Source organism: Chiloscyllium punctatum, chromosome 10 (assembly GCF_047496795.1).
Source record: "Chiloscyllium punctatum isolate Juve2018m chromosome 10, sChiPun1.3, whole genome shotgun sequence".
Classification (NCBI taxonomy): Eukaryota; Metazoa; Chordata; class Chondrichthyes; order Orectolobiformes; family Hemiscylliidae; genus Chiloscyllium; species Chiloscyllium punctatum.
In genome coordinates, this window is record NC_092748.1 from 109981893 (window position 1) to 109998116 (window position 16224).

Below are 16224 nucleotides of genomic sequence, written 5' to 3' on the forward strand. Positions count from 1 at the left end.
GTCCTTGGGGTCGCAGTCGCATTTCAGTCCGATTCGAAACATTGACTCTGCTTCTCTCTCCACAGATGCTGCCAGATCTGCTGAATTGCACTAGCATTTTCTATCTTTTACTTCAAATCTTCAGTTTCCGGAGCATTCTGCTTTTATGTCTGATTGAATGGAACTGACTCAGGGGGCTGAATGCTCTCCTTTGGTTAAGAGCAAATTACTGTGGATGCTGGAATCTGAAACCAAAAGAGAAAATGCTAGAAAATCTCAGAAGGTCTGGCAGCATCTGTAAGGAGAGAAAAGAGCTGACATTTCGAGTCGAACTGACCCTTTGTTAAAGCTTTGACAAAGGGTCAGTTAGACTCGAAATGTCAGCTCTTTTCTCTCCTTACAGATGCTGCCAGACCTGCTGAGATTTTCCAGCATTTTCTCTTTTGCTCTTCTTTGGTTCCTGAGTTTATACAGTCGAATCCTTAAAATTGGACACCTTGCTGAAACCTAACCAGTGATTCAAAAAGGTTTACTACACACTCTTTGCTTGCATGACCGTATTTAGCATGCTATTAGCCTCCTTTTAAAATTCATCATTTTGTTGTGGTATCATAAATATACTAGAATTGCAAAATAAAGCAGTGGGTTCGTAAATGGCTACTTACAGACTGTTGGCAGTAACCAATAGGTCTGCATTATCAAAAAGGGTGACGCCAGGCAGCTCCATCATTACAATGTAAACCAGTTCAATGATCAGCATGAGAACGAGCTTTCCAATGCTGCTGATCTGGAGGAATACAGCACAGGCCAGTAAACTCAGCAGCACACAGTAGGTGAAGTACTGTTCAAAGGAAAGCAGACAAAAACAGCTTCATTAGAATAAGTTTCCTTGTACAAAGGGAATCATTCCTACTCATATAACTTCTCCATCCCAGCACCTACAGTGTTAATATGAGCCGCCTGCAGCCGATACCTGATTGTGAAAAGATCTGCTTTGGGCAGATCTGATGCCAACAAAACATCTTGTGACACTAGTCTGCAGGGTTTATTAGCAGTGGGTGGTGAAGGAATAACCACCAACAAGACATCAGTAAAACAGGCAGTAACAAGAAGTAGAGTCATAGAGTCATACAGATGTACAGCATGGAAACAGACCCTTCGGTCCAACCCGTCCATGGCCAACCAGATATCCCAACCCAATCTAGTCCCACCTGCCAGCACCCGGCCCATATCCCTCCAAACCCTTCCTATTCATATACTCATCCAGATGCCTCTTAAATGTTGCAATTGTACCAGCCTCCACCACTTCCTCTGGCAGCTCATTCCATACACATACTACCCTCTGTGTGAAAATGTTGCCCCTTAGGTCTCTTTTATATCTTTCCCCTCTCACCCTAAACCTATGCCCTCTATTTCTGGACTCCCCACCCCAGGGAAAAGACTTGGTCTATTTATCCTATCCATGCCCCTCATAATTTTGTAAACCTCTATAAGGTCTCCCCTCAGCCTCCAAAGCTCCAGGGAAAACACCCCAGCCTGTTCAGCCTCTCCCTATAGCTCAAGCTCTCCAATCCTGGCAACATCCTTGTGAATCTTTTCTGAGCCCTTTCAAGTTTCACAACATCTTTCCGATAGGAAGGAGACCAGAATTGCATTCAATAATCCAACAGTGGCCTAACCAATGTCCTGTACAGACACAACATGACCTCCCAACTCCTGTTGACTATTACAAGATAACAGCTTAAAAGTAGCTTAGTACTGGTCAACTGCGTTAACATTAGGGCAGAGATATTATTATTACCTAATTCCTTACTTAGGGAAAGATAAAATTTCATTAGAGGTAGTTCAGAGAAGGTTCATTAGGATGATCCTCAGTATGGAGGGATAGTCTCATGAATGAAGGCTATACAGACTCTACTGACTAGAGGTTAGAAGAATGGGAGTGATCTCATTAAAGCATGCAGGGTTCTTAAGGTGTTGACGGGATAAATGCTGAGAGGATGCTTCTTCTGCCCATCTCTAAGAACTCCAGAGAAAGTTGTTTTAGATTAGATTAGATCCCCTATAGCATGGTAACAGGCCCTTCAGCCCAACAAGTCCACACCAACCCTCCGAAGAGTAACCAACAAAGACTCATTTCCTGACCTTTATCCCTGACTAAAGCACCTAACACTGTGGGCAATTTAGCATGGCCAATTCACCTGACCTGCACATCTTTTGGAATGAGTGAATGTCTTGAACCACTGCTGGGGCTGGGTTTGGGGTGTAGGACACCCACAATGCTGTTAGGGAGAGAGTTCCATGATTTTGATCCAGTGACAGTGAAGTAAAAGCGCTATAGTCAGTCCCCCTCCCACTCTGCCGAGGACATGGAGGTCCTGGGCCTCCTTCATCACCGGTCCCTCACTACCCGACGCCTGGAGGAAGAACGCTTCATCTTCCGCCTCGGAACACTTCAACCCCAGGGCATCAATGTGGACTTCAACAGTTTCCTCACCTCACCCCAGTTCCAAACATCCAGCTCAGTACTGTCCCCATGACTTGTCCTACCGGCCTATCTCCTTTTCCACCTATTCACTCCACCCTCATCTCTGACCTATCACCTTCATCCCCACCCCCACTCACCTATTGTACTCCTTCCTACCCACTCTCCTCTCTGACCTATCGCCTTCATCCCCACCCCCACTCACCTATTGTACTCTATGCTACTTTCTCCCCACCCCCACCTTCCTCTCATTTATCTCTCCACTCTTCAGGCTCTCTGCCTGTATTCCTGATGAAGGGCTTTTGCCCGAAACGTCGATTTTACTGCTCCTCGGATGCTCCCTGAACTGCTGTGCTTTTCCAGCACCACTAATCCAGAATCTGGTTTCCAGCATCTGCAGTCATTGCTTTTACCCAATTCAGGTGGGGTGATCTGGAGGGGAACTTGCAGCTGGTGATATCCCCATGCATCTGCTGCCCTTGTCCTTCTTAACGGTAGTGATTGTGTGTTTGGAAGGTGTTGTTGAAAAAGCCTTGGTGAATTTCTGCAGTGTATCTTATAGATGATACACACTGCTGCTACTGAGCGTCAGTGGTATAGGGAGTGAATGTGGAAGCTGATGGATCTGGTATTAAGCAAGCGGGCTGCTTAGCTCTGAATGTTGTTGAACTTCTTGAGTGTTTATGGAGACTTCCATTCTGAATGGCTTCACTCTAATATGTTCTGGGCTTCACCTGCAGAGGAAATAGTTTCTCTCTATTTATCTTACTGAATGTGTGTGATAACTCATCTTGATTGATATGAGTCTACTCCCCACTAGCCTCCCTCACAACTGCCAGTGCATAAATTTAACTCAGGGTCTTTGTGGCGCAGTGAGGCCCAGTTTCAAATCCCACCCACTTGAGTGATGTGTCACAACATCTAGAACATAGAACATAGAACAACACAGCACAGAACAGGCCCTTCGGCCCACGATGTTGTGCTGAACATTTGTCCTAGCTTAAGCACCCATCCATGTACCTATCCAATTTCCGCTTAAAGGCCACCAATGATTCTGACTCTGCCACATCCACAGGCAGCACATTCCATGCCCCCACCACTCTCTGGGTAAAGAACCTATCCTGACATCCCCCCTATACCTTTCACTCTTCACCTTAAATGCATGTCCCCTTGTAACACTCTGTTGAACATGGGGAAAAAGTCTCTGACTGTCTACTCTATCTATTCCCCTGATCATCTTATAAACCTCTATCAAGTCACCCCTCATCCTTCGCCGTTCAATGAGAAAAGGCCTAGCACTCTCAACTTATCCTCGTACAACCTACTCTCCATTCCAGGCAACATCCTGGTAAATCTCCTCTGCACCCTCTCCAAAGCTTCCACATCTTTCCTAAAATGAGGTGACCAGAACTGCACACAGTAGTCCAAATGTGGCCTTACCAAGGCCCTATACAGCTGAAACATCACCTCACGACTCTTGAATTCAATCCCTCTGCAAATACACCAAACACTATAGGCAATTCTTACAAGCTCTATCCACCTGTTTGACAACTTTCAAAGATCTATGAACATAGAACCCAAGATCCCTCTGCTCCTCCACCTTACTGAGAACCCTACCGTTAACCCTGTATTCCGCATTCTTATTTGTCCTTCCAAAATGGACAACCTCACACTTGACAGGGTTGAACTCCACCTGCCACTCCTCAGCCCAGCTCTGCATCATATCTAAGTCCCTTTGCAGCTGACAACAGCCCTCCTCACTATCCACAACTCCACCAATCTTTGTATCGTCAGCAAATTTACTGACCCACCCTTTGACTCCCTCTTCCAAGTCATTAATAAAAATTATAAACAGCAGAGGACCCAGAACTGATCCCTGCAGAACTCCACTTGTAACTGGGCTCCAGGCTGAATATTTACCATCTACCACCACTCTCTGACTTCGACCAGTTAGCCAGTTCTCTATCCAACTGGCCAAATTTCCCACTATCCCCTGCCTCCTGACTTTCCGCATAAGCCTACCATGGGGAACCTTATCAAATGCCTTACTAAGGTTGATTGGGTTGATTAGAAAACAGCTGCAAATGTAACTTTCCTGAGATCTTTGTTAGATCTATACATCAGTCTAACATCAAAATGACGGTTAGCTTCAGCTGAAACGTTATGTCCCATCCTGGACTCCAGGAAGGATGTGAAGGCTTTACAGAGGGTGCAGAGGAAGGTTACGAGATTAGTACCAGCGCTGAGGATAATATTGGAGAGACTGGGGAAAGTGGGATGTTCTTCCCCAGAAAAGATCATGTGTGTTCAAAATAGAGTAAATATGGAGCAAATATGGCAGGAAGGTTGTAACTCGAAGAGATTTAAGGTAACTAGCAAAAGATCGAGGAAGTAAATGGTTTTACACAGCACGTTATTATGATTTAGAATGCATTGTCTGGAACAAGTTGGTTCAATATTAAACTTCAAAGGGGAGCTGCATAAATACATGAAGCGGAAATGTTTTTACGTGAAATGTTGGTGAAAAGTGGAACTGACTGGATATGTTTTCAGTGTGCTGACACAGAAGTGCTCGGCTGAATCGTTTCGCTCTGTGCAGAAACATTACATTAGCTCTGTATCAAGAAATAAGGTACCTCAGGGAAATTACAGCTGGGTTGAAGTCCCCCGCAGAGTCCTGTCTCTAGGTCTAGACTATGGTTGGCAAAGGAATTGGCGACATGACAGGCATTGACATTGTTTGGAGTTGTGTTGTACTCTTTAGCCACACAGCTGTGCAAATCCTGGGTGTTGCACACAAACTGGAAGAAGAAACAAAGCAGAGAATCACAGGTTACTTATCAATTCACCTCAAGTTTTCACCCTATTTTTCTCCTCGGTTGTCTTATGCTCTTTCTCCTATGGGATACAGTTTCCCAGACAATGGCAGCCCTAAGATTGCTATTAACTTATTGGATGTTTTTCATCTGTGAGCCTAAGATATTGAGTGCATTCTTCAAATGTATTTGTTCATGGGACATGGACAGTTATCACTTAGTCATTGTCCTTCTAGAACAAAGAAGAACAAAGAAAATTACAGCACAGCATCAGGCCCTTTGGCCCTCCAAGCCTGCACTAATCCAGATCCTCTATCTAAGCCTGTCACCTATTTTCTAAGGGTCTGCTCCCACCCCATTAACTGTCCATGTACAACTTAAATGACACTATCATGCCCATCTCTACCACCACCATTGGCAACGTGTTCCAGGCACCCATCACCCTCTGCGTAAAGAACTTTCCAAATGTATCTCTCTTAAACTTTTCCCCTCTCACTTTGAACTCATAGCCCTTAGTAATTGAGTCCCCCACACTAGGAAAAAGCTTCTTGCTAACCACCCTGTCTATACCTCTTTTAAGTTTGTAGACCTCAATCAGGTGCCCCCTCAACTTCCGTCTTTCTAATGAAAACAATCCTAATCTACTCAACCTCTCTTCATAGCTAGCGGCCTCCATACCAGACAACATTCTGGTGAACCTTGTCTGCACTCTCTCCAAAGCATCCACATTCTTTTAGTAATGTGGCAACCAGATCTGTACACAGTATTCCAAACTGGCCGAACCAAAGTCTTATACAACTGTAACATGACCTGCCAACGCCTGTACTCAATACCCCATCCGATGAAGGAAAGTATGCCGTATGCCTTCTTAACCACTCTATTGACCTGCATTGCCACCTTCAGGGTACAATGGACCTGAATACCCAGAACTCTCTCTACATCAATTTTCCCCAAGGCTTTTCCATTTACAGATATATATTCTGCTCTTGAATTGGATCTTCCAAAATGCATCACCTCACATTTGCCTGGTTTGAACTCCATCTGGCATTTCTCTTCCCAATTCTCCAATCCATCTATGTTCTGCTGTATTCTCTTACAGTCCCCTTCTCTATCTGCTACTCCACCAATCTTAGTGTCATCTGCAAACTTGCCAATCAGATCACCTATACCTTCTCTATCCATCTAGCTAGTACACCCTGGACCCCATGTGACTTCACTTTCTCCATCAGCCTACCACGGGAACCTTATCAAACGTGTTAATGAAGTCCATGTATATGACATCTACAGATTTTCCCTCATCAATCAACTTTGTCACTTCCTCAAAAAATCCTATCCCTCAGTAACTTCTCCAGCAGCTTCTCTACCATTGACGTCAGGCTCACTGGTCTATAATTACCTGGATAATCTCTGCTACCCTTCTTAAACAGATGAACAACATTAGAAATTCTCCAGTCCTCTGGGACCCAACCCGTGTTCAACAATGTTGTAAAGATATCTGTTACGATCCCAGCTATTTCCTCCCTTGCTTCCCTCCATAACCTGGAATAGGTCCCATCTGGATATGAGGACTTGTCCACCTTAATTGCTTTTAGAATATCCAAAACGTTCTCCTTCCTTATGCTGACTTGACCCACAGTAATCAAACATCTATCCATAACCTCAACATCCGTCATGTCCTTCTCCACAGTGAATACCGACACAAAGTACTCATTAAGAATCTCACCCATTTTATCTGACTCCACGCATAACTTTCCTCCTTTGTCCTTGAGTGGGTCAACTCTTTCCCTAGTTACCCTCTTGCTCCTTACATACGAATAAAAGGCTTTTGGATTTTCCTTAACCCTATTTGCTAAAGATATTTCATGACCCCTTTTAGCCCTCTTAATTCCTCGTTTCAGATTAGTCCTACTTTCCCGATATTCTTCCAAAGTTTCATCTGTTTTCAGTCGCCTAGACCTTATATTTGCTTCCTTTTTCCTCTGAGTCTCACAATTTCACCTGTGATCCATGGTTCCCTAATCTTGCGATTTCTATCTCTCATTTTCACAGGGACATGTCTGTCCTGCAATTTAATCAACCTCTCTTTAAAATCCAGGCGGATGTGGGTACTGCAGATGCTGGAGATTACAGTCAAGATTAGAATGGTGCTGGAAAAGCACAGCAGGTCAGGCAGCACCTGAGCAGCAGGAATATCAGCGTTTGGGCAAAAGCCTGATAAAGGGCTTGTGCCCGAAACATCAATTTCCTTCTCCTGTGATATCCTCTCTGACCAGTAATACAATTCATCCACCCTTTTTACCTTCCTCCCTATCCCACCTGAAGCATCTACATCCTGGGATATTTAGTTGCCAATCATACCCTTTCTCAACCGAGTCTCAATCATACTTCCAGGTACTGATCCAAGCCCTAAGTTCATGTGCCTTACCTACTATACTTCTCTCATTAAAACAAATGCACCTCAGACCACCTGTCCCTTTGTGCTCATCATCTGCTCCCTGCCTACTCTTCCCCTTAGTCACACTGACTTCATTATCCAGTTCCTTACAGGCTTTAGTTACTGCTTCCTTACTGTCCTCTAACCTCACTTGGTTCCCAACCCCCTGCCACCTTAGTTTCTAGATGGCAGTGCTTGTGGGTTTGGAAGATGCGTTCTTAGGGATCTTGTCAAATTGTGGCAGTGTATTTTATAGATTGAAAATACTGCTACTATTGAGCATTGGTGGCACAGGGAGTGGATGTTAAAACTGAAGGATGTGGGGTCAATCCAGTGGGCTGCTTTGTCCTGGATGGTGTTGACTTTCTTGAATGTTGTTGGAGCTACACTCATCCAGGCAAGTGGGAGTATTCCAATACACTCCTAACTTGTGCTTTGGCTGGGAGTGGACAAGCTTTACCCTTAAACAAAAATCAAAGAACTGCAGGTGCTGAAAATAAGAAACACAAACAGAAATTGTTGGAAATACTCAGCAAATCTGGCAGCATCTGTGGAGAGAAAGCAGACGGTTCAGTGATCCTTCTTCAGAAGCTTCAAATTTTAGTCCTCCCAAGGCTATTATGTCCTTCCTAAGAAGAAAGTGTTCAGAAAGGGGTGGCATGGTGGCTCAGTGGTTAGCACTGTTGCCTCACAGCGCCAGGGACCTGGGTACAATTCCAGCCTCGGGCAACTGTCTGTGTGGAGTTTGCACGTTCTCCCTGTATCGGCGCGGTTTTCCTCCGGGTGCTCCAGTTTCCTCTAACTGTCCAAAGATGTGCAGGTCAGGTGAATTGGCCATGATAAATTGCCTATAGTGTTTGGTGTATTTGTCAGAGGGAAATAGGTCTGGCTGGGTTACTCTTTGGAGAGTCGATGTGGACTGTTGGGCTGAAGGACCTGTTTCCATACTGTAGGAATCTGTTCAGGGACTTCAGTTGTGAGTAGCTTTTGTTGGTTACCACTTATACAGGCAGTGAGAGGAAGATTGGTACATAGGTTGGGGTGATGGGAACCCTGACCTTGAGTCAAATTTAAGGAGTGGGACCTGGCCAACTTTGATCAAGACTCTAGTCACCGCCCACTGTGGGAAAAACTGCAGTAAATCAGGAAGAGGCCTTTAAGAGGGGTGAGTTCCCTTCCAAGCCACAGACTATCTTGACTTGGAAGTATGTGGCCGTTACTTCAATGTTACTGGGTCACTTCAATGTCACTAACAGCACTGCAGGTGTACCTACACCCTAAGGATTGCAGTGGTTTAAGAAGGTAGCTCAGCGTTACCTTCTCAAGGGCAATAAATGCTGGCCCAGCCAGCAATGCCCACAACCCATGAATGAATAAAGAAAAAGCTATTTGACTCAAATGACTTCAGGGCAGATGGACTACCCGACTCCTCCCCCATAAAGCAACCAAGGCATTCCACCTAATCTCCTCTCTCCCACTACTACCCACCTGCCAACCTGCCACTGGCCGAAGGTATGATTCTGCCCAAACACAGGACAAGCAAAAAGCTCTGGGCTATGAATTGATGAGTTTTCAACCTTCAGCTCTTGCCACGCAGTATTTAAGCCACCTCGCTTTGGCAAATGGGTTGTGCACAGCCTCTGGAGACTGAAGGTAGTATTGGGCAATGATGAAAAAAAGAATGGACGATAATGAATCAGTTCCATCCACCCGTTAGTCCACAACCCTAGTTATACACCACCAGCCAAATGTGCTATCCACTAGATCGACCGAAGGGTCTGTTTCCATACTGTACATCTCTATGACTCTAAGGCCAAAAGCCGGAAAGAATTGATGGGAGTCAAGATAGTAATTAGATATTGTAGAATTCTACTCTTTCCCCAGAGACAGGTTGGCAAGTGGAAGGCATGGGAAGGAATGCATTAAATTGGGCATAATGACATGGCTGTTGTTCCCACCTGCTCACTTAAACCCCTGTCAATATACATACTGGGGGCAAGTGTTTGGGCTAATTGAGGCCCTTAAGTAGACAGAGAGAGGTTCCCACGTTTGCAACTGGATCCTTGGATGTATGAGATACATAGCCAACCAAATAAAAATAACCTTGAGTACCTGACTAGGGACATTTTTGAGACTGTTGTTTACAGACTAAAAGGAGGTTTGAATGAGTCATTCATCAGGAATCCCACCAAATGCCAAATTAGACAGGCTGGAGAATATTGAGTAGTGTACTTTGTTTTTGGTGTCCTTGTTTGTTCACTTGCTATCTATTTCCAGCACGTGTTGGTTAGTAAGTCTCCCTGAGGTCAAGGGGGCTAACCCTTACAGGAAAGAGAGATAGTTTCTTTGAAGTAAAATGCAACTAGACAATGTTTTGGAAGTTATCAAAAAGTGTGGCGCTGGAAAAGCACAGCCAGTCAGGTAGCATCTGAGGAGCAGGAGAGTCAACATTTCGAGCATAAGCTCTTCATCAGGAATGGCGGGGTGGGGGGGACGCAGGGGGATGAGAGATAAATAGGAAGGGGGTTAGGCGGGGGAGGGTAGCTGGGAATGCGATAGATAGATAAAGGTGGGGGGGTGATAATGATAGGTCAGAGCAGAGGGTGGAATGCATAGGTGGGAAGGAAGGTAGGACAGTTCAAAAAGGCAGTGCTGAGTTGGAAGTTTGGATCTGGGATAGGGTGGGGGTCAGGGAGATGACGAAACTGGTGATGTCAACATTGATCCTGTATGGTTGGAGTGTCCAAAAGCAGAAGATGAGGTGTTCTTCCTCCAGTCGTTGGGTGGCTAAGATTTGGTGATGGAAGAGGCCCAGGACTTGCATGTCCTTGGCGGAGTGGGAGGGGGAGTTGAAGTGGCTACCCTCAACTCCCCCTTCCACATGCAAGTCCTAGGCCTCCTTCACCACCAAATCCTAGCCACCTGATGACTGGAGGAAGAACACCTCATCTTCTGCCTTTGGACCCTCCAACCGCATGGCATCAACATCGATTTCACCAGTTTCCTCATTTCCCCTCCCCTCAACTTATCCCAGATCCAACCTTCCAACTCAGCACTACCTTCTTGAACTATCCTACCTGTCCATCTTCCTTCCCACCTATTCACTCCACCCTCCTCTCCAACCTATCACCATCACCCCTATTCATCTCCCTATTGCATTCCTAACTACCTTCGCTCCAGTCCCACCCCTCCCATTTATCTCTCAGCCCCCTTGGGTCCACCTCCACACATTTCTGATGAAGTGCTCATGCTTAAAACATCAATTCTCCTGCTTCTCGGATGCAGCCTGATCGGCTGTGCTTTTCCAGCGCCATACTTTTTGACTCTGATCTCCAGCAGCTGCAGTCCTCACTCTCTCCTCATGTTTTGGAAGCTAGCAATGAAACATCAAAACATTAGCAGTGGTCACTGCAGCTGTACAAAACTCGGGTGTGGCCAGACTTGGAGTATTGCATATAGTTCTGGTCACTGCATTACAGGATGTGGAAACTTTGGAAAGGGTGCAGAGGAGATTTACTAGGATGTTGCCTGGTATGGAGGGAAGGCTGCAGGCCTTGAGGCTGTTTTTGTTAGAGAGGAGAAGGCTGAGAGGTGACTAAATAGAGACATATAAGATAATCAGAGGGTTAGATAGGGTGGACAGGGAGAACCTTTTTCCAAGTATGGTGACAGCGAGCACGAGGGTGCATAGCTTTAAATTGAGGGGTGATAGATATAGGACAGATGTCAGAGCTAGTTTCTTTACTCAGAGAGAAGCAAGGGTGTGGAATGCACTGCCTGCAACTGTAGTAGACTCGTCAACTTTAAGGGCATCTAAATGGTCATTGGATAAACATATGGATGAAAATGGAATAGTGTAGATAAAGTAGGCTTCAGATTGGTTCCACAAGTCAGTGCAACATCAAAGGCCAAAGGGCCTGTACTGTTCTATGTTCTAATGTTCTACGTTATAAAATCCAGCCCCATAACCCTGATACTTCAGATAGCTCCAAGTGCTGTACTGCTGGAAGTGCGTTGTCTCTTGTGAGACATCAAAGTGAAGGCCCATCTGCTCTTCCAGCTGGGTGTAAAAGATCCCATGGTGTAAGCTGCAGTGAAGGGGTCTGTGGCTCTGAGACTCAGAAGGGAAAGGGGGAGAGGAGGAGAGCGCTAGTTATAGGGGACTCTCTAGTTAGAGGGACGGACAGGCGGTTCTGTGGACATGGGCGAGACTCTCGGATGGTTTGTTGCCTCCCGGGTGCTAGGGTCCGAGACATCTTGGACCGTGTCTTCAGAATCCTTAAGGGGGAGGGTGTGCAGCCAGAAGTCGTGGTACACATTGGCACCAACGACATAGGTAGGAAGGGGGTGGGGAGGTCATTCAAGAGCTCAAGGAGTTAGGCTGGAAGCTAAAAGCTAGGACGGACAGAGTCGTCATCTCTGGGTTGTTGCCGGTGCCACGTGACAGTGAGGCAAAGAACAGGGAGAGAGTGCAGTTGAACACGTGGCTGCAAGGATGGTGTAGGAGGGAGGGCTTCAGATATTTGGACAATTGTACTGCATTCTGGGGAAGGTGGGACCTGTACAAACAGGACGGGTTGCACCTGAACCAGAAGGGCACCAATATCCTGGGGGGTAGGTTTGCTAACACTCTTCGGGGGGGTTTAAACTAATTTGGCAGGGGGATGGGATCCGGACTTGTAGTCCAGCAAGTAAGCTAGCTGTGTGTCAGGATGCCCAAGACTGTAGGGAGGCTGTGGAGAAGGTAGCACTGACAGGGACTACTTGCGGACACAGAGATGGGCTCAAGTGCGTATACTTCAACGCAAGGAGTATCAGAAATAAGGTGGGTGAACTTAAGGCGTGGATCGGTACCTGGGACTACGATGTTGTGGCCATCACGGAAACGTGGATAGATGAGGGACAGGAATGGCTGTTGGAGGTTCCTGGTTACAGATGTTTCAGTAAGATTAGGGAGGGTGGTAAAAAAGGAGGGGGGGTGGCATTGCTAATTAGAAATGGTATAACGGCTGCAGAAAGGAAGTTTGAGGGGGATCTGCCTCTGGAGGTAGTATGGGCTGAAGTCAGAAATAGGAAAGGTGCAGTCACCTTGTTGGGTGTTTACTCTAGGCCCCCCAATAGCAGCAGAGATGTGGAGAAACAGATTGGGAAACAGATTTTGGAAAGGTGCAGAAGCCACAGGGTCGTAGTCATGGGCGACTTCAACTTCCCAAATATTGATTGGAAGCTCTTTAGATCAAGTAGATTGGATGGGGCGGTGTTTGTGCAGTGTGTCCAGGAAGCTTTTCTAATGCAGTATGTAGAGTGTCCAACCAGAGGGGAGGCCATATTGGATTTGGTACTCGGTAATGAACCGGGACAAGTGGTGGGCTTGTTAGTGGGTGAACATTTTGGTGATGGTGACCACAATTCTGTGACTTTCACCTTGGTTATGGAGAGAGATAGGTGCGCACAACAAGGTAGATTTTATAATTGGGGGAAGGGAAATTACGATGCTGTAAGACAGGATTTGAGGAGCATACGTTGGGAGCATAGGCTGTCAGGGAAGGATGTGGTGGAAATGTGGAACTTTTTCAAGGAGCAGATACGACGTGTCCTTGATATGTATGTACCGATCAGGCAGGAAAGAAATGGTCGTGTGAGGGAGCCTTGGTTGACGAGGGAGGTTGAATGTCTAGTAAAGAGGAAGAAGGAGGCTTACTTAAGGTTGAGGAAACAAGGTTCAGACAGAGCAGTGGAGGGATACAGGATAGCCAGAAGGGACCTGAAGAAAGGGATTAGGAGAGCTAAGAGAGGGCATGAAAAATCCTTGGCGGATAGGATCAAGGATAACCCCAAGGCATTTTATGCGTATGTGAGAAACCTGAGAATGACGAGAACGAGGGTAGGTCCAATCAAGGACAGTGGTGGGAGACTGTGTATTGAGTCGGAAGAGATAGGAGAGGTCTTGAACAAGTACTTCTCTTCAGTATTTACGAACGAGAGGGACCGTATTGTTGAAGAGGAGAGTGTGAAACGGACTGTTAAGCTAGAAGAGATACCTGTTAGGAAGGAAGATGTGTTGGACATTTTGAACAACTTGAGGATAGACAAGTCCCCCGGGCCTGACGGGATATATCCTAGGATTATGTGGGAAGCAAGAGAGGAAATTGCAGTACCGTTGGCAATGATCTTATTGTCTTCACTGGCAACGGGGGTGGTACCAGGGGACTGGAGAGTAGCGAATGTTGTGCCCCTGTTCAAAAAAGGTAATAGGGATAACCCCAGGAATTACAGGCCAGTTAGTCTTACTTCTGTGGTAGGCAAAGTAATGGAAAGGGTACTGAGGGATAGGATTTACGAGTATCTGGAAAGACACTGCTTGATTAGGGACAGCCAGCACGGATTTGTGAAGGGTAGGTCTTGCCTTACAAGTCTTATTGAATTCTTCGAGGAGGTGACCAAGCATGTGGATGAGGGTAGAGCAGTGGATGTAGTGTACATGGATTTTAATAAGGCATTTGATAAGTGAGGCGACCAGAACTGCACACAGTACTCCAACTGTGGCCTAACCAAAGTCCTGTACAGCTGCAACATCACTTCACGACTCTTATGCGGAAAGTCAGGAGGCATGGGATAGAGGGAAATTTGGCCAATTGGATAGAAAACTGGCTAACCGGTCGAAGGCAGAGAGTGGTGGTAGATGGTAAATATTCAGCCTGGAGCCCAGTTACAAGTGGAGTTCTGCAGGGATCAGTTCTGGGTCCTCTGCTGTTTGTAATTTTTATTAATGACTTAGATGAGGGAGTCGAAGGGTGGGTCAGTAAATTTGCAGATGATACGAAGATATGTGGAGTTGTGGACAGTGAGGAGGGCTGTTGTCGGCTGCAGAGGGACTTAGATATGATGCAGAGCTGGGCTGAGGAGTGGCAGATGGAGTTCAACCCTGCCAAGTGTGAGGTTGTCCATTTTGGAAGAACAAATAAGAATGCGGAATACAGGGTTAATGGTAGGGTTCTTAGTCAGGTGGAGGAACAGAGGGATCTTGGGGTCTATGTACATAGATCTTTGAAGGTTGCCACTCAGGTGGATAGAGTTTGTAAGAAGGCCTATGGAGTATTATCGTTCATTAGCAGAGGGATTGAATTCAAGAGTCGTGAAGTGATGTTGCAGCTGTACAGGACTTTGGTTAGGCCACAGTTGGAGTACTGTGTGCAGTTCTGGTCGCCTCACTTTAGGAAAGATGTGGAAGCCTTGGAGAGGGTGCAGAGAAGATTTACCAGGATGTTGCCTGGAATGGAGAGTAGGTCGTACGAGGATAGGTTGAGAGTTCTCGGCCTTTTCTCGTTGGAACGGCGAAGGATGAGGGGTGACTTGATAGAGGTTTATAAGATGATCAGAGGAATAGATAGAGTAGACAGTCAGAAACTTTTTCCCCGGGTACAACAGAGTGTTACAAGGGGACATAAATTTAAGGTGAAGGGTGGAAGGTATAGGGGAGATGTCAGGGGTGGGTTCTTTACCCAGAGAGTGGTGGGGGCATGGAATGCGCTGCCTGTGGGAGTGGTAGAGTCAGAATCATTGGCGACCTTTAAGCGGCATTTGGATAGGTACATGGATGGGTGCTTAATCTAGGTTAGAAGTTCGGCACAACATCGTGGGCCGAAGGGCCTGTTCTGTGCTGTATTGTTCTATGTTCTATGTTCTATGTTAAGTGACAATTAGTAGGCGACTTCTCCCCAGTGTCCTGGGCTACAGATATCTCTCAACCAAAATCAGTGAAAGAACTTTTCAGGTCATTATCACAGCGTTGTTTGTTGGAGCTTACTGTGCAACCACATTTCCTAAAAAAGAACTTTTTTTTCTTTAAATTTCATGGAAGGGTGTCATGACAGCATATAAATGCATGTGCTTTCTGCATGGTACAAAGATTAGTAGAAACTGAGGTTCATTCAGGTTTAGAGGAGGCCTTATTGAAACATGTAAGATTCTTAACGGGACTTGACAGGGTAGATGTGGAGATGTTGTTTCCCCTTTTGGAAGAGCCAGAGGGCATTAGCTTAGAGTAAAAGAGTTGTCCATTTAAGACAGAGATGAAGAGGAATTTCTCCTCTCAGAGGATAGTGAATCTGTGGAATTTTTTACTGCAGAGGGCTGGTGAGGTTGGGTCATTAAGTACATTCAAGGGTGACAGACAGATTTCTAACTAGTAAGGGAATTAAATGTTATAAAGACAGGGCAAAAAAGGCATTTTAGATTGGCCATGAGCTCATTGAATGGCAGACCCTATTTGATGGGCCAAATGGCATGCTTCAGTTCCTATGTCTCATGGTCTTATAACTGGGGAAATATTTCCATTTGATCAAACAATTGTTTCAGTCTGGGTCAGTGTGTGAGGATACATCCATAACTTATATGTGAGCTTATATATACGTGTGTGTCTCTGCCTGTGTGTGCATGAATGCTATGGATTTGTGTGGGTGTGAGTGTTGAATCCTTTGCATGTGTGGTTTAGGTTTAGGAAGTTAATT

General features: G+C 45.8%; 1 protein-coding gene across 4 annotated transcripts in view; it reads right to left on the bottom strand.

The window, feature by feature from the left end:
- Positions 1-16224, bottom strand: part of adcy5 (adenylate cyclase 5) — a 429739-nt gene that overhangs the window by 28117 nt on the left and 385398 nt on the right. For 3 of the 4 annotated variants that reach the window (XM_072579927.1, XM_072579925.1, XM_072579924.1), the window contains exons 14-15: positions 5101-5265; positions 645-820 (exon numbers count right to left, since the gene is read on the bottom strand). In XM_072579927.1, the coding sequence (XP_072436028.1) occupies positions 645-820; positions 5101-5265 (341 nt within the window). The remainder of the gene's footprint in view (positions 1-644; positions 821-5100; positions 5266-16224) is intronic. The other variant, XM_072579926.1, reaches the window with a different exon arrangement.